Raw genomic sequence first — 19,261 nt, 5'->3', positions numbered from 1 at the left:
CAGACCACACCTGGAGTACTGTGTTCAGTTATGTTCAGCAGAACTTAAGAAGGATATTGACAAGCTGCAACGTATGCGGAGGGGAGTGACACATATGATCAAGTGTCTGGAAACCAAACCTTATGAGGAAAAGGAGAGGGGGTTGGGTATGTTTAGCTATGAAAATGGAAGACTGGGGGGTGTAGGGTAGCCATTTTCAAGTATCTCAAGGGCTGTCACGAGGAAGATGGAACAAGCTTGTTTTCTCTTGCTCCAGAGGGTAGTACCTGAACCAATGGCTTCAAGTTGCAAGAAAAGAGATTCTGTCTAAACATCATAAGAACTGTTTAGCAATGGAATCGACAGGGAGATAACTCCACTGAACACAATATGATTAACCTCTGGCTTGATGTAAACCATCTATCTGTTGAAGTGCCTACTGACAGGGTTTGCAACTCTCATTCTAGGGTGGTGCCTAAGATTTACCAGCACATCTTGGCCTTGGCCTTTGCAGTCAAGGAGATCAATGAAGACCCTCACATCCTTCCCAACATCACCTTGGGCTTCCACTTATATGACAGCTATAACTATGCAAGGAGCACATATCTTGCCACACTGCTGCTTTTATCCAGGGTGGAGAAATTAGTTCCTAACTATATATGTGATGTTGAAAATAATCTGGCTGGGGTCATTGGGGGACTTGATTCTGAAATCTCCTTTTATGTGGCCACTGTTTTGGATATCTATAAGATTCCGCAGGTAGGGCACCCTTGTACAATATCTCTCCTAGCTCGCATAGAGAATGAGGCTGAATTCACAGCACCAGTTCAGAGTGTATCACCAGTTCAGGGCGAGGATGAAATTGGGGGCAGAACCATGCACTCCACCCTCACCAGCCATTTTTGGATATGAAGCATTTCCTGCTTAATGAGAAGGGTATCTAAATTGAGTTGCAGGAGAAGCGGGGGAATTGCTTCCAGGATAAAAATTCACAAGGAAGTCCAAGTACAATAATTATTCCTCTTTACAACACCACACCCAATGTGTAAATGTTTAGGGGGAAATGGCTTTCAAATTAAACACACTCTGGAGGTATGGCAAATTGCAGATACTGTACAGTCCAGTGCTGCCAGAGAACAGTAATTGGACAGAGCAGCTGGTTCCAAAGTGAAATAAATGATCATAAATGAAATCTGGGAAATGTTGAAAAAGAAGAGGCAGAAATGGCAGTTCTGCTGTGTGCATCAAGAAGATGAAAGAAGCTCCAGAGAAGAAATGTGTATCTCACCCTCTGTTTAAAGTCAGATTGCCAAATTTTGCAAAGAGGATTCACTACATAAAGTATATGAAAATCTTGAATGAACTCTGCAAATATTACTTTGTCTCTTCTCTTCCTCCATTTCCTCTTTAGCTCATTTATGGCTCTGCTCCAGTGATGAATGATAAAATCCCAGGGCTTCCCTTCTACCAGATGGCAGCCCCAGAAGCCCTTCAGTATGAGGGAATTCTCTCTTTGCTTCTACATTTCAGGTGGATGTGGATTGGAGTCATTGCAACAGACAATGATAATGGAGAAAGATTTGTGCAAACTATTTCCCCAATGTTTACCAAGAGTGGTGTCTGCTTTGCATTCATAGAAAAAATCCCAGAATTCAGTTTTATTTCTGAAATGTATGGCTTGCTACAACAAGCAGCCAATATACAAGATCAAATTTTTAGCAGCAAAGCTAACGTAGTGGTTGCCTCTGGAGAATCTTATTCCATGGCAACTTTTAGATGGCTTTCATACCTATCAGAACATGATGACATGACCAAGAATGTAGAAAGTAAAGTATGGATTATATCAGCCCAGACTGAATTTACTTCATTTGTCTTTCAAAGGAATTGGGATTCAGGAATATTCAATGGTGCTATAGCCTTAGAAATTCACTTCAGAAACCCACCAGGATTTCATCAGTATGTTGTGCACAGAAACCCTTCCAGGGACGGTTTTATCAGGGACTTCTGGCAACAGGCCTTTGAATGTGTACTCCCAGATATCAATGCAGACAATGCAGAGGGGAATATTTGCACCGGAGAAGAGAAGCTGGAGAGCCTTCCTGGATCACTTTTTGAACTGAGCATGACAGGCCACAGTTACAGCATCCATAGTGCTGTGTATGCCATGGCCCATGCTTTACATGCCATGTTGAGATCCAGACTCAGACACAGAGGAATGGTGTACAGAGGGAGAGGGAAGAATCCAAATCAACAGTTTTGGCAGGTAAAGGTTGTACATCCTCAACAGCGAGACCTCTATTACTTCTTCATAATCAGAGTTGTGCCCAACATTAGGGCACATCACATGACATCACAGTTGACCTATCCCCCTCCATCTTACCTTTGTGAAAGGAACACACTAAGGCGAAGAAACTTCGCCCTGCCATGTCCCTGTGCTCCCTGGCAATCATCATAAGGCCCTGCCAAGGTGAAGATAGGGTGTCTTCGCTCTGGCACATCCTTTTGAGGACCACGGTTTTATTCTTGAAATATTGGATGGCCCTCGGCACCCACCCCCCAGACGGCACCTCTGTTGAATATGTAGGGGTTCACAAAATGCTGTCACTTTGGTCTTTCCTCTCAGAGTTCAAACACTTGGGCAGAGTTCAGAAATGAATGTATAATTCTGCTGACAGATGAGAAGGCACTGATATGATGGTATTCTAGATGATTCCCCACATATTGTGCTGCTTGCAGATCTGGACTACGTAAATGATGGTTGTGTCCTATTTTGAGTGAATTCTGCCCTGTATTTCAGGAGAACGCATTTGGAGGAAAGAAGCTTTGCAGCCCAATGAGATGCCACTGCATTCACAGATAGGAAGCAGTGGTCATAGTCAATAGAGAGGTTCAGCATTCTCTCTAGCCCATATCCACCAAATCCTTCCTCAGAGCAGGTGGCTGCACAACACTGCGTCTCATGGAGAGGGAGAAAGGGAACGATGGAAAAGGGAGTGTGGGGAAGAAGAGCTGTAAGAAAGACTGAGAGAGAGGCATGTTTGTGAAAGAGAATGGGTTGGCTCTCTCCACCCACCTTTTGCTGCATTCTCTGCACACAGGAAAAAAGGTTGCTCAACCTGAGGACCCATTGTGTGCCTTTTCCTCCTCCTCCTGCTCTCCATTATTTCTGTATGATGTAGAGTCACTATATATACTAATGACCTATATGTGCTGTATGTTTTGTCTTTGTTTTTATATTATATATATATATATATATATATATATATATATATATATATGCCAATAAAGGTGTTGAAATTTGAAACCATGTATTAGACTGCAGCCTTTTCCAAACCCCTGTCTTTTCTGCTTTCAATCTAGCTCCATAACTTTCTGAGAAGTATCTCATTTAACAATACTGCAGGAGATGTGGTGTTCATCAACCAGAACGGAGAGGCAGCATCTAGCTTGGATATTGTCAATTGGATCATATTCACCAACCAAAGTTTGCACAGAGTGAGAGTTGGGAGGGTAGATCCACAAGCTCCTCCAGACCAAAAATTAACCCTTGATGAAGATGCCATAACATGGCACAGTTGGTTTAACCAGGTAGGGCCACATTGTTATCTGATTCCGAAGAGATTCAATATAGCTCAAGCAATACTTATCCACCTGCCTGTCTAATCACTGTCTTTTGAACTGCAAGTTACAGATTGTGAGTCAAGAACCCGCCAGCCGCTTGAGGAAATAAAGGCACAAGGACACAATGTATTTTAGTTAATGGGTGAAAAAAGGCCACAACTTTATTGGTTACAGCATGTGAGTGGTATTGACTTAGGCATTGGATTGAACAGACTAGATGACTCCCCCCGCTCAGCGTGGAGTCATCAAAGGTTAGCAACCAGAAGTTGGAGCCTGTTGATGCAAATGCAACTGGAAGCTCCCCTGATGCCACTGGGGGTCATGCAATGGCCCTTGCCACCAGCAGGGCATCGGACGGGATCCACAACCGCCGAATTCCTTTAACGGAATACCCTAAAGATGGAAGGGTAGGCGATGGCCGGAACCTTTTCCCCGCTGAAACATCACAGCTATACCAATGCCTAACCGCCAATAAAGTTGTGATGATTTGCTACAAGGTAGGTGAAAAAACCAAGAGGTGTGAGCCAATTTGCCAAATGGACAAAAAACTCCTACCAGACCCCTTGGGCAACCAAGGCGACCAACCGAAGTCTGTAGCAATGTCGAGAACCTAGAATGACCTAAAGGGGGGGGCAGGAGATCTGATTGAAAACCTGGCGTAAAATGGAGGCATATCCCTAGAACAGTGTTCCCTGTGGAACACCCTCCCTCCAGATTCCAATGAGATAAAGACCTTCACAACTTTTAGAAGACATCTGAAGGCAGCCTTCTATCGGAACAAGAAGTTTACAAAACCGAAGAACCCTTTTACTATAAAATACAGTTAATAAAATACAGTTAAGCAATGCTGACAGTGCAAACTCACCTTGGGGAATCTGATTGTAAACCAAAATAGTGAAATCTAGGTTGTCTCGCCCTAATCTCAACCCTTCACAAACCCCACCACAAGCTGTATCCATGAAAATGTGGTTTTTGCATCACATAATCGTCATCTGAATGTGGGTCATTACGCCCAAGTCAAATACCAGTTTTTTCTATGAAAAGGCCTGGGTACAGAAGAGCAGGTTTTCTTTCAGCCAGGCATGGCCTCTGCATACATTTCCCCTGCACTAGAGGGTGTACATCTGAAAGACCATGCAGATACCCAGTGGATTTCTGCAGGATCATGTTGACTTTGAAATAACCTTACATCAAACAGTGCACAAAGCAGGTCAGCTGGACTAATTAAATGGGTTGGTTTTTTTCCCTCTGGAAGACTGCAACCAGAGTCACAAGTATAAAAAGAGAACTATTCTAAAATAAGCCAAAGAAATTGGGATTGACCTGAAATTGGGATTTCTTTATGAATGTTAAATACTAGTTTTTGACTGAGTGAAATATGATGTATGAATTGATAACCCCCAGGATTTTGTCTTTCTTGCAAGAAAGGTGAGGAAATGAAGTGGTTGGGGAAAAGAGGCATAATAATACCAGAGAAGAAACTGAGAACAAACAGCAGCAGATGCAGGAGAACACTAGTCTTCTAAGTGGGCCAGTGGAAAAGGTGGAAGCAGGAGAAGTGGTCAAGATAGAGAAAGTGAAGGAAAGGAGGCTGAGAGGAAAGGCGTGAAGAGCAAGAGACAGAGCATTAGGAATAGATGCATCAGTCTTCAAAAAAGAGTTATCTCAAAATATGTATTCCAAAGTATATTTCCCCCTTAACATGCTGAGTGTCAAATCTCTTCGATAACTTCATTCCAATTCATGTATTTGTCCAGAATTCTTTTGTATGGGAACTCATAAAGAACACATTCCTCCCAGACAGCATCTGATGGGTCAAAGAATAGGTGTAGCCACCAGCACCAAAATCAATCCTAGGGATGTCTACCCAGCAGACAACATACTCAGAAGTAACAATTATAACGAACTTAACAGGGACACTAGAGAAATTCAGAGGGTACATTAATGGGCAAGGCAATCTACGCAGAACAGATAGGGCACTGCTATGTAAGCACAACACCTGCACATCCCAGAACAATAGAGGGAATATCACATCACTTCAAACATTACTACTACTAAAAAGAAAAGGAGCAATTGCTCTTGGTAGAGGCATTCCACATATTACTGAAGTGCCGTGTAAGTTTGGAAACATAGAGAAGACCCTTAGAACCTGAAACATGTTGGAACCACCAGGATTGAACCTAGTGAAGACTGCCAACTAGAACCACTTGGACACAGCAGAGTACATGCAGGCCTCCAGGAAGCTTTGGTCGCCAGGTGTCAGTGAGACAGGATGACACAGGAACTCACTGCCACTAGTAACTGGATAACTATGTACAGCTTTATTATATACAGGAGTCTCACAATATACAGAATTGGTACAGAGTTGGATCTTAGTTTAAAACAATAAACCACTGACTTTTCCTCTCACTGCTCTCTCTACACATCAACCTTCTCTCACAACTCACAAACTCCAAAAACGCCACACCACACGGAAGGTCATGAGTGTTCTTGCTTTATGGGAGCCTCAGCCAATTACCAGCTTGTTACCAGGGACCCATATCACTAGGCAGATTACAGAGAGAGAGTTCATCTTGACCTCATTCTTCTTGGCCTTCTTGGCTAACAGCCAACTCTTAATTGCTCAGTCGAGTAGCTCCAATTCTGCACGTAGGCACAAAATCCCAACAAAACATTCTGAATTCATTATTCTCTTGGTAAACCTTCTGCTCTTTCATTTATGGATTAGACTCAGCCGCATTCTGTCTGTACTGAGAGATGTCTTCCAGGATCAAGCAAGAAAGTGAAGGAGGGACAGCCCCCTTGCTGCTACGATTGCATCCCATGTGCAGAAGGAAAGATTGCAAACCAGGATGGTAAGGAACAGGATTTGATTAAATTGATCCATTTGACTGAAAGGAGTAAGGATGGCTGAGGTTAAGTTTCAAAAGAAGACATAAGCTATTGTGTGTGTGTCCCTGCCTCTTGGTGGTCATTGTCCAGATATTGGTAGTAGTAGTAGTCGTAGTACTAGTAGTAGTAGTAACCATGATTTATATGCTGCCTATCTTACTGGGTTGTCCCAACAATTCTGAGGAGCTTCCTAAAAATAAAACCTCAACCACAGTAAAATATAAAACATTAAAAAGTTCCCAAATAGGGCTGCCTTCAGGTGTCTTCTAAAAGCCAGATTGGTGTTTATTTCCTTGACACCTGACGGGCGGGTATTCTACAGGGTGAGCACAACTACCAAGAAGGCTCTGTCCCTGGTTGCCTGTAACCACATTCCCGCAATGGGAGAACTGCCAAAAGGCTCTCGGAGCTTGGTCTCAGTGTACAGGCTGAACAATGGGGGAATACAGGGTAAATATTTAGACAGATTGTTGGAATATGATAATCAAATGAGAATAACAATCCATTGAGAATAGCCAGGTGGTGTGTGGTTCAAATAATATCCAGAGGGGCTCTTGTCACTCCTTCCAACTTAAACAAGCTGCACCCAAGCTAGTGTGATGATACATTCAAATATCATGAAGAGGAACAGTCCTGGCTGTTTCGATTACAGGACCACATCACTGAACCAGATGATAGTGTATAGGACAAGTGTTTTAATTTGAGCTGAGCTCTTTTCTTCTCAGACAGATAGTAAACATTTCAGCATGCTGTTGTGAAAGGAGCAAAGGGTCATATCCTTATTTTTCCCCAGATATGAATGACTGTAAGAAATGTCCAGACAAAGACTATCCAAGCAAGAACCGGGATGCATGTTTACCCAAGGATATCAGCTTCTTGTCTTATGAAGAACCATTGGGCATCAGTTTAGCCTGCTTCTCTCTTTCCCTTTCCTTGATCACAGCTCTGGTACTTGGTATATTTATGAAACACCACGACACACCCATTGTCATTGCAAACAACCGAAACCTCACCTACACTCTCCTCATCTCTCTCCTGCTCTGCTTCCTTTGTGCATTGCTCTTCATCGGCCGACCAGAGAAGGTGACCTGCCTCCTCCGACAAACAGCTTTTGGCATCATCTTCTCAACCGCTGTTTCTTGTGTCCTGGCAAAAACCTTCACGGTGGTTTTGGCCTTCATGGCTACAAAACCAGAGTCCAGGATGAGGAAATGGGTGGGGAAAGGACTAGGCCACTCCATTCTCCTTTCCTGCTCCATGGTTCAAGCAGGGATATGTACTGTGTGGCTGGCAACCTCTCCCCCATACCCAGATGTGGATATGCACTCAGTGACAGAAGAAATTATACTAGAATGTAATGAGGGGTCTGTGGCCATGTTTTATTGTGTCCTCGTCTACATGAGCTGCCTGGCAACTGTAAGTTTTGCTGTGGCTTTTCTCGCCAGGAAGCTACCGGACAGTTTCAATGAAGCCAAGTTCATCACTTTCAGCATGTTGGTCTTCTGCAGTGTCTGGCTGTCCTTTATTCCTTCCTATCTGAGCACCAAGGGAAAATATATGGTAGCTGTCGAGATCTTCTCCATCTTAGCCTCCAGTGGTGGGTTGCTGGGCTGCATCTTTGCCCCTAAATGTTACATAATCATTCTGAGGCCTGAGCTGAACAACAGGGAACAGTTAATAAGGAAGAAAAATTAAAGAAATGAGAAACCTGTCCTTTGCTGTATATTTTTACTGTGTGTACAGTAGAATATTTGGAAATACAATCATACCTTGGATCCCGAGCACCTTGGCTCTTGAACAAATCGGCTCCAGAATGACCAAAACCCAGAAGTGAGTGTTCTGAATTTGAAATGATTTTTGGAAGCTGAACATTCAGCATGGCTTCTGCTGCTTCTCATTGGCTGCAGGATCTTCCTGCAGCCAATCAGAAGCCATGCTATGGCTTCCGAACGTTTTGGAAACTGAATGAGCTCGGAGCTGAGATACATAAAATGGTGAATAAAAATGGATTAAATCTCCCATTTACACTTTAAGATTGTCACAGGGTTAATTCTTAATAAATTAAACACATTTCTTTCCCACAGAGGAAGCATTAATTGGTGAAGTTACTTTCAATTTCTTGGCAGCCCTTTCACTGATAAAACGAAGGTGCGGATTCTTCCACTCATACGTAACTTAACTTGGACAGGATTCCTAGGACCTGAGAGCTTCTTGGTCCTCCAACACAAAAATGGCTTTTTCAGAGCATCAGAGGTTAATCACCTGTTCACACTTTTCTCCAGAGTGAATTCAATAGTGAATATTTATGACTAACTATCATCAATTACCATGTCGAGAGAAAAATTATATAAGGCAGCTGCTGAACACGTGTTTGCAAATATTCTACTGTACACAAAGAGAAAAGCACAAAATACATTAAAGGACAGGTTTCTTATTTTCTTATTCCTAATTTTTCTTCCTTATTAGCTGTTCTCCAATACTTTGGCCACCTCATGAGAAGAGAAGAATCCTTGGGAAAGACCCTGATGTTGCGAAAGATTGAGGGCACTAGGAGAAGGGGACGACAGAGGACAAGATGGTTGGACAGTGTTCTCGAAGCTACGAACATGAGTTTGACCAAACTGCGGGAGGCAGTGCAAGAAAGGAGTGTGAGCATTTTCACCCCTCCCATTCTGAAAATCTGGTGATATCTGCTGTTGGGAGGGAACAGTTAGGAATTGTTACTTTGTTGTTTTTCAGTCCTGACTCTGCTCTCTGCCGTGTGCTGTGTGCAGTTTAATATCTTCTGTAGATAAGATGGCTAAGTGAGAGCCTGTAACACTCACAAAGCCAGATCTGTAAATATGCAATAGTTAATAGAAATAAAAGAGGAATGTTTTGAAACCTCTACAAATGCTTCTGCTGTTTACTGCTGATTTGGTGCTCATAAAGCCCAGTTATGAGTCCATGATTCCCGGGTGTATGCTGAAGGTGTTCCAGACGTCCTGCCCAGGCATAGGGGCCTAAGAAGACCTGGACAGATCCTGGCATTTACCCACATATGGTAGCAGGCGGATGGTTGCTGGTAGCAGGCGGATGGTTGCAGATGGCTATTGATGGTTGGATAATTGGATGTTTCTGATCCATTTCCATCTGATGCTGCACATCGGAGTTGAGCTGTGAGCTGAAGCTGTTTTTCAAGCTGCTGTTTGATTTACAGAAAGGTATGTCGCTGGCTGCCAGGAAGACAGCAGAGACGCTTTTCCAGTTTGCCTGTTAATTGTGCTGAGTGGGGAGAGAAGTTGCTGAGAGAGTCAAGAGTATTTGGGGTGCATGAAGGGAAGTGTCTTGCTGTTAACTAAACACAGGCATGGCTTCTGCACATTCTGGCCAGATGTCTCTATCTTTTCCTCTCCTTACACCAGAGACCTATCCTACGTGGCAGGTCAAAATGAAAGCACTTTTACAAAGGGAAAAGCTTTACCATACTATAGAAGATGACCCCCCTAATGAGGATGATGATGGATGGCCAGCGTGGCATGAGGCAGACATGAGAGCCAGGGGGACAATTATTCTGAGTGTCCAGGACCAGTTGTTGGTCAACTTGGAGAACCAGCAGACTGCACGGGCTGTTTGGAATAAACTTCGAGATATGCATCTAAGACAAAATGCAGGATCCAGTGTGCTTTTCTTTAAAAAGCTGTGTAGGCTGGAATTACAGAAAGATGGTGATTTGCCCAGCCATCTAGCCCAGTTAAAACGTCTCAGACAGGATCTTGTCCAGCGAGACTTAAATATTTCAGAAGCTGTTTTTGCAATGCTTATCATAAACAGTTTGGATGAATCTTATGATGCTGTAGCTGCTCAATTGTCGTCTTTGCCCAATGACCGTCTAACAGAAGATTATGTGTCTAGCGTGCTCTTGAATGAGTGGGATCGCAGACAGACTGCTAGAGAAAGCAGGGACAAGGCTGTTGGAAATGCTTACAAGCCTTCAACAGGGGAAAGTGAAAGTGTTGCAAAAGCTCTTAAAATGCGCCGCTGTTTTTCTTGCGGAGAGGTCGGCCATTTTAAAAATCAGTGTAAAAACTCTTCAAAGAAGAAGGGCAACTTCAAAGGCAAAGGGGGAGGAGGCCGAAAACCCCAAGGGCCAGCTGCATCAAAGGCTTTGATCTCACGCAGTTCTAATCAACTCACACGTTCTGTTTTTGTTGTCGACTCAGGAGCCACAAGGCACGTGGCCAATGATAAAAATCTCTTTCTTCATCTTGAGAAACAGGGAGGAGCAATTCATCAAGCGGATGGAACGACTATTAAAAGTTTGGCTCAGGGAACGGTTTCTTTGCAGAGCCTTAATGCAACAGTTAAAAATGTTATGTATGCTCCTCATTTGCAGGATAATCTCTTGAGTGTTTCTCAGCTAGACGCTCAAGGATTTAAAGTGGTGTTTGCAAACTCTCGGTGTGAAATTCTTCGAGACAACAAACTCATTCTTTATGCTAAGTGTGTTGATGGTTTATACGTATTGCCTTTTGTTACAGGTACAGCTTCTGGAGCAACTAAAGAAACTGAAAAGGCATGCTGTAATATATCAGTAGATAAGAATGAGAAATTGCATAACCATTGTATTCATGATTATCATCGTTTGTTTGGTCATTTGCATTTCCAGGCAGTAGGTAAAATGCAAAATATGGTTGAGGGCATGAAAGTTCAAAAGTGTCCTTATCATATGAAATGTGTCTCATGTGCAGAGAACAAAATTAAGCAAGCTCCCAAAGGTACAAAATCTGGGAGGAAGGTTAAGAAACCTTATGAAATTGTGCATGCAGACTTGGTTGGACCTCTAGCGCTCTCTAGAGGAAACTCATGTTATTTTTTGGTTCTGATAGATGCCTATTCTAGATATGTTTGGGTCTATATGTTACAAAAGAAGTCTGAAGCCTTCTCTAAGTTTCAAAAATTTTGTGCATGGCTCAGGAATGTTCACGATGAGCATGTACGTTGTCTTTTTACTGACGGGTGGAGAATTTTGTTCAGAACAGTTTGAAAACTTTACTGCTGAACAGGGCATAGAGCACATGACTGCCACGCCCAGATCTCCATGGCAGAATGGTTTATGTGAAAGAGTAAACCAGACCTTGCAACAAGGAATTAAAACTCTGTTGCATGATTCAGGCCTACCCAACCCCTTCTGGGCTGAAGCTCTATCGTGTTTCACCTATATTTACAACCGCAGGTATCAATCAGCCATTGATTGCACCCCATACGAAATGCTGTTCAAAAGGAAACCGTTTGTAAAACATTTAAAAATTTTCGGTTCTGAAGTTTGGGTGCATACTCTGCAAGGTGACAAATTGAGCAAATCTGGTCAACATGGCATTTTTCTAGGTTATGAAAAAGGTTCCTATCGTGTGCTGATGACAGACACAAACACAATTAGGCTGACCAGAAGCATGGATTGTAATCCAAAATGGGACAAAGTTGGCATTTTTCAATGTCATCCCATTTCAGATGATGAGGTGGTTAAACCAATTAACAAAGAGGCAAAACCTGTAATTGATGCTGATGGTAGCACAGATTCTGACACTGATACAGATGATCAGAATGAAAAGACCTCTTTTAAGAAATCAGATGGGTCTGACACTGATCTAGAGGTAGAATCTTTGCCAGATACAGGTCACCATTCTCCCAAGGAGGAGGAACCAGACCCAGAGGATCCCAGAGTATTGCGTAGATCTGAGAGAACTACCAAGGGACAAGCACCTAAACGATTTTCTAAAGAATTTGCTAAAGCTGCTATTTCAGATATGGCTCCCACTAGCAACCCAAACTCAGTTTTTGAACCAACTAACTACAAAGAGGTTCAAAATTTACCTGAAAAAGATGCCGAACCTTGGCTTAATGCCATGAAAGCTGAATTGAATTCCCTAAAGCAAAATGACACATGGGAATTGGTTCCAGCAGAACCAGGCATGAAACTTGTAGACAGCAGGTGGATTTACAAAACCAAGACTGATCAGACTGGTAAAGTGGTCAGATATAAAGCCAGATTAGTTGCACGTGGTTTTTCTCAAGTTCCTGATCAGGACTATCGTGAGACATATTCACCGACAGTCAAATTTGAGACAGTTAGGCTGTTGATGAAAATTGCTGCAGAAGAGGGCATGACCATATCTCATCACGACGTTAATACTGCGTTTTTGTACGGAATTCTCAATGAGAGTATTTACATGTCACCACCAGATGGAGTGCAGATAAAAAAAGGAATGGTGTGTAAATTAAAAAAATCCCTGTATGGTCTAAAACAAAGTGCTCGATGCTGGCACACTAAGCTGACAGAAGTGCTGTTTTCCTTAGGTTTCCAGCAAGGAAAGGCTGATTCTTGTGTTTTTGTTAAAGAATCTAACCAGCACAAATTGTACTGCATTTGTTTTGTGGATGATATTTTGTTTTTCTGGAAGGATGCAAATATTTACAAAACCACTCTTGCGAAACTGCAAAAGCATTTTGATATGAAAGACCTAGGGGAAGTCAGCAATTATCTCTCACTGGAAGTAGAGAGAAATAAGCAAGGTGATGTTTTGCTGCATCAATCACGTAAGATCAATGATGTGATTGAAAAATTAAATCTGACAGATGCCAATTCTGTAGACACCCCCATGGTCACAGGGTACCAACATGATACTAATGCTAATGTTTTTCCTGACACTACATTGTTCAGAAGTGTGTTGGGTAAACTTAGTTTTATAGCAAGGTGCACAAGACCAGACATTGCTGTTAGCGTAAATTTGCTCAGCAGATATGTAAATAAACCTACAGTGCAAGACTGGAAGGCGCTGAAACGCATAGTTAGGTATTTAAAAGGCACTATGCATTACAGGTTGAAGCTTACTAGCCAAAAATCTGGAGGTCTTGAGATCTATGCCGATGCCAGTTTTGGTAGTGATACAACTGATGGCAAGAGCACCTCAGGTGTATGTTATTTGTACAATCAGTGCCTATTTGATTGGTCTTGTAAGAAACAGGCAACAATAAGCATGAGTTCATGTGAAGCAGAACTCAACGCTTTAAATTTTTCCCTCATGAATGTAGAATGGTTATTGCAACTATGTGAGGATATGAGAGTTAAAATTTGTTGTCCAATTCAAGTTTATCAGGACAACAAAGCCTGCATAGAACTAATCCATTCAGAAGGGTGCAAGCAAAGAACAAAACATTTGCTAATCAAATTGCACCGTGCCAGAGAATGCATTCAGAAAGGAGTTGTAAAAGTCACATATATGCCAGGGAAAGAAATACCTGCTGATGCTTTGACTAAAGCTGTTAATAAGGAACAACTTGGTATATATGTAAAGAAATTGCTTTTGTGCTAGATTTTCATAATGGTCAGAATGAAAAGGGGGAGGTTGTGAGCATTTTCACCCCTCCCATTCTGAAAATCTGGTGATATCTGCTGTTGGGAGGGAACAGTTAGGAATTGTTACTTTGTTGTTTTTCAGTCCTGACTCTGCTCTCTGCCGTGTGCTGTGTGCAGTTTAATATCTTCTGTAGATAAGATGGCTAAGTGAGAGCCTGTAACACTCACAAAGCCAGATCTGTAAATATGCAGTAGTTAATAGAAATAAAAGAGGAATGTTTTGAAACCTCTACAAATGCTTCTGCTGTTTACTGCTGATTTGGTGCTCATAAAGCCCAGTTATGAGTCCATGATTCCCGGGTGTATGCTGAAGGTGTTCCAGACGTCCTGCCCAGGCATAGGGGCCTAAGAAGACCTGGACAGATCCTGGCATTTACCCACAAGGAGTGCCTGCCGTGCTATGGTCCATGGGGTCACGAAGAGTCGGACATGACTAAACGACTAAACAACAACAACAATTGTTCAGCACAGACCACAGAATGATCATATAACATTTGGGGGAAAGATGCAAACCAGTAACCCAGCACCGGAGGCTAAGATGCAGAAGATCTCCACAGCTACCATATATTTTCCCCTGGTGCTCAGGTAGGAAGGAATAAAGGACAGCCAAACACTGCAGAAGACCAACATGCTAAAAGTAATGAACTTGGCTTTGTTGAAACTGTCTGGTCCTGACGAGGAACGTCACAGCAAAATTTACAGTTTTGGTTAATCTCTTGCAAAGATTAACCAGGCTGCGAACTATTTTTTTCTTGAGCCCAGTTTTTGTAGCCAGAGCAAACAGGCACATGCAGAAAGCCGACCGGCCAGCTAAGGTGGCGGCTAGAAGTCAGCTTGTTCGCTGCTTTGGAGCCCCTATGCAGCAGCCGCAGTGAAAAGGAGCCCAAAGCCAGCCACGAAAGCGGCAGTAAGCCCAAAGGGCCAAAGGGGCTGAAGCCCCTCAGGGTCAGGAGCATAGGTGCCAAGTTCCGGATTGAAAAATCCGGGATCAGCAGCACCGCGGCACCGGAAGTCACTTCTACGCACTTCCGGACATGCGTAGAAGCTACTTCCGATGCCGCTGCGCCCATTTCCAAAATGTCCGCAGCGCCAGAAGTTGCTTCTATGCACTTCCGGACATGTCCGGAAGTGCGTAGAAGTGACTTCCAGTGCCGGCGCAGCACCAGAAGAACATGGCCGTCAGCAGGAGCTCCTTAATCTGGGGGAATGCAGGGTATTTTGCCATTCGGGACACCTGTGGGAAACGGTAAGAAAATACGGGGGTTTCCCGGGGAAAACAGGGTACTTGGGAGCTATGGTCAGGAGCCCCTAGGAAAAAGGAGCAGGGAGGCAAGGAAAGGAGGGGAAATTTAACACTAACTTAAAACTAATGGGGTAATTAGGGAGAGAAAAGGGAAAAATGAAAACAGATCACTGTAACGTCATAGGTAGATCGCTCTCCTTTCAGATTGCTCTCTCTTTCGGGTGGCAGCAGACACGATGCTGGTGTTCCAATGCACTGGCCCCAAAGAGGAAGTTCAGGGACACATGCATGGGCTTAAATAGAGGTCCCTCGATGGAATAGAGCTGGCATCCCAGCTATATACATTAGTTCATACAGTAGATGATGTCCCTTTTGCTGATTATTCTGAGAATGACCAAAGGGGTCAATTTCATATTTGGGAGCCTATTAATCCCTTAGTTCATAGATGATGTCCCTGTTGCTGCTGGAATCCTCCACCCCATCTACCACACAAAACATTGAGCAATGAATGGTCAATCAGAAGGTCACCTGTGCTTGAAAAATTTCCAGGACGTTTTAAATAATAAAATCTCAGAAAGTATTTGCAGGGATTCCCCAATAATGCCTGGGGAAATGAAAAATTTCCAGGACGTTTTAAATAATAAAATCTCAGAAAGTATTTGCAGGGATTCCCCAATAATGCCTGGGGTGTGTGAGAGAGAGACCTAAATAAAAGGTAAAACTAGGTGGCGTGAACCTTTCCCACTTCTTGGAATATTAATTGAAATGTTTAGTGAAATTTCAGTAAAATGGGTATAAAATTGGGGAAAATGTAAGTAACATGAAACTTAATGCAAATTTAATGTATATCTGTTCTCCCTGCCCAGTTTTCTTCTGTGAGGAACAGAATCAAGCTGGCTGGAGAAAAGCCTGTAGCTCAAGAAGGGGCAGGTATAGAGGGGAATCTCTCACTCCAGTTGCCTGGCAAGTTCCTGGATGTGTGGCTTACACCACACCAGTGACTGCTAGGGAGGGGGGTATTTCCCAATCCCAAAAGAGTGTCATTCCATCAGCACTGACTGGTGGAATGAGGAGCTGGATCCTCGGCCTAGTACCATGCCAACCCCACCTTTCACAGTAGTCAATAAAGATGTGAACTGATTTCACCCAACCCCAGTATCTGTCTGAGTTATTTTCACCACTGTCGCTGCACCGGATAATTTGCCTGCCGGGGCAATTTCATCTGATTCATTAATTTGGTCCAAAACTCATTTCTTTGGCCGCATTGAGTATAATGGGGAATCTTTAAAAAAATAAAATTCATTATTGGATAGAATTTTCAGGGTAACAAGCTTTCAGTTAGGCTAAGCCCAACCTGAGTTTTGCTGTGCTATAGTTAACCCTCCATCCCAATACCCTTACAGTTCCACTTCTATGCTTATCTTGCCCAATGGTACTTCCGGGGAAACCAATTCAGTAACTAATTGAGGCTTTGTCAGAGGCTAGACTGAAGAGGAATGGTAGAGACCATCCCCCCTCTTCCTGAACCTTCCTGAGAAGAGGAGGACAGTATAGATTTACAACAGTAGTTTGCAGAAGGTCATAGTTCAGGGGCTGCAGAGGGGAGAAGCTGGGAAATATTGGGAGAGCAGCAGGAGGAGGAGGAAGCACCAGAGGAGAGACAGCCGACAGACTCAGTGTCTTTAGAAAGCATTCCTGACCCCTCCCTCCCAGGACCCAGTGGGGATTGAGAGTAGGAGAACAGAAAGCTCAGAGGCAGAAAGCACAGATCAGCCGACGCAGGGATGGCGTATAATGGGAGAGATGGAGCGGGTGGTACTTTACTCAGAGGAGAACCATTACTGAAATAGAGGCACCTTTTCTAAGCCTTCCGCTGTGAATATTGAATAAAAGACTTGGTAAGAGCTCTTCTTGTTTATCTGCTTCTTGGCTGCCACCATGGGAGGGATCGGATTCCTTGAAGCTTGACAGGTTTGAAGGGGGGGATCCTTTGTGGCCCTGTTAATCAGAAATCAAGTATCTCAGTGAAGCTCTAACATAGAGGCTGGGTGGGCAGCTGACAGGGGGCAAAGTGCCCCCAAACCTCATGCAAAAAGTAGACTGTATACATTCGCCCCCCGTACTTAATTTATTTCCTGCCTGAAATGAAGGTGCTGGTTTTGACCTTCAAAAGGACAAGGTTCAAATGCATATGTGGAAGGTCATTCTTGTTCAAGTCATTATGCCTTGTCAACATTATGCCTCCACACCTGGAACTAATCTACCCAATGGTGCTTTTGATACTTCCACAAATTTCCTTGAGTCAGATGTGTTGCCCCCAAATGCTGTATTATTTCATTGAGACCCGATTTAATCAGCAAAGTGCCAACTATTACTACTACTACTAAAAATATGATACAATACTAACCACACATACCTGGGAGTCACCCCCCACTTAATTCACTAGCACTTACAGATCTTGCAGGCTCTATTCCTATCTCCATTCCCCTATCAAATGAAGGATCCAGGATGGAGCACTGTTGTGAAAAATCCCACCAACAGCTTCATAGGTTTCATTCATAAGGCCTTACCACTGTTTGATTGTTATGAACACAGTTAGAACTGTCCATTTTTTTCTTTGAGGCTCTTTGAAGACAATGCCTCTTTAACTGCTGAAGTTCTATAACCTTCCCTGATACCACCTCATCCACTAGGACTGGAACAGCAACTGGGCAGCTTCCAACCATTATCAGAGGGGAGAAGTGAAAAGTGAAACAGGGAGATAGTTTTTTGAAAATTTGGAAAGAGGGAAGGCTTGTACTTTACCAGGAAAGCAATCGTGAATAATCTCTCCCCCACCCCCCTTTTCAATACTTCCATTTATGTAAAATCAGTGGCCACTGAAGTTTTACATCTGAGTTCCTTCTGAGCTTTCTTTTTTATTATTTATTAATAAATTTATTTACAAAAATATGTGCATTGTCTCTTTTTTCAAGTTGTGTTTTCTACAGATCAGCTTCATTTGTTGTGAGACATTAATGTGGCTTTCTGAGTTCCTTTCGGCCACATCTTCTTCCGATTCCAGATTATTATATGAACAATGCTATGTAGAAATAAATTTTTATGATATTACGTATAGTTTGATCTTTCCTCTAAGAGATTTCACATTCTTGTTCTTAATCTGAGTAGGACAAGAAGAGATGTAATAAACTTGTTTTCTTTTCCTGCATTCAAGCCACAACAGGAGATTACCTCTCGTATAATTATCAAATTAGTCATTTTTTTTTCTTTTCCCCACTCCTAAGGAGCCCCCGTGGCCATATGCAAAACTATGAACCATGTTATTCATAACCCTTGAGCCATTCAGAACTGATGCTATAGGAACAGAGAACTCTGTCACCCTGATCCTTTGCAATGCATCAGCTGAGCAAAGCTTGAACGATGGTGCTTGAAAGATGAACTGTTGTGTGCTGTGATTTGCTTGCAAGATGGTATTATCTATGGTGTTGGTGTTAGTGTTGCTTCCCCAGGTGTCATGCAAGGTTTCTATTGTTCAGTGTTCGCTCAGGAACCCCCTTCCAATTCTTCACCAATATTATCAGTCTGGAGACTATATAATCGCTGCCATTATGTCACAGATCTATATATTTCCAAACACCATAAACTTCGATATGCATCCATCCCAAGACGTCTCTGATGCTGACCTTATGTATGTAAGCAGTTTTGTGTTTCTTTAACCATATCATACAGGTGTAAGGAATATTTTCCCCTTTGACCTCCCCCCCCCCATCCTCCTCTCTCATAAGTTTTGGTGTTTATGAAAGGGTGCTTTTTTCTAGAAAAAAATGAGTGTTGGAACTCACCATGAATACTCCCTTGTTCTCTTATAATGACAGTGGCACCCACCTGAGAAGTGCCAGAAGTGAGTTCTGGTGAGTTCCAGCTGGGGAAAAAAGCCCTGGCAGATCTGATATCTCAACACTGCTTTTGCAAGGTAGTCCAGGTTTGTATCCTTTCGTTTCCACAACTTCCCTCGGCAGCGGCCATATAATCTATTTTTGCACAATTTCATACATAGATATAGAAAGATAGATCTCCTGCTCTGTAGAAGATTTCCTTTGATGCAGTTTATAGCTCTCATTGCAGGCTAA

General features: G+C 42.9%; 1 protein-coding gene across 2 annotated transcripts; it reads left to right on the top strand.

The window, feature by feature from the left end:
* Positions 1-1,396: 1,396 nt before the first annotated feature.
* Positions 1,397-9,379, top strand: LOC118095645 (vomeronasal type-2 receptor 26-like). 2 transcript variants are annotated; one of them, XM_035136891.2, is made up of 4 exons: positions 1,397-2,242; positions 3,340-3,567; positions 6,329-6,455; positions 7,286-9,379. In XM_035136891.2, exons 1-4 carry the CDS (start codon positions 1,415-1,417, stop codon positions 8,185-8,187), a joined length of 2,085 nt encoding a protein of 694 aa, XP_034992782.2. In that variant the 5' UTR covers positions 1,397-1,414; the 3' UTR covers positions 8,188-9,379. The 2 variants fall into 2 exon arrangements, 1 of the variants encoding a protein (XP_034992782.2); XR_015946538.1 differs by lacking the exons at positions 1,397-2,242; positions 3,340-3,567 and having other exon boundaries at positions 5,926-6,455; positions 8,959-9,097.
* Positions 9,380-19,261: the final 9,882 nt, after the last annotated feature.

The sequence above is a fragment of the Zootoca vivipara genome, chromosome 12 (genome assembly GCF_965207765.1).
Source record: "Zootoca vivipara chromosome 12, rZooViv2.hap1.1, whole genome shotgun sequence".
Taxonomy (NCBI): domain Eukaryota; kingdom Metazoa; phylum Chordata; class Lepidosauria; order Squamata; family Lacertidae; genus Zootoca; species Zootoca vivipara.
Note: the sequence above shows the minus strand (reverse complement) of the source record. Positions and strands in the feature narration are given on the sequence as shown.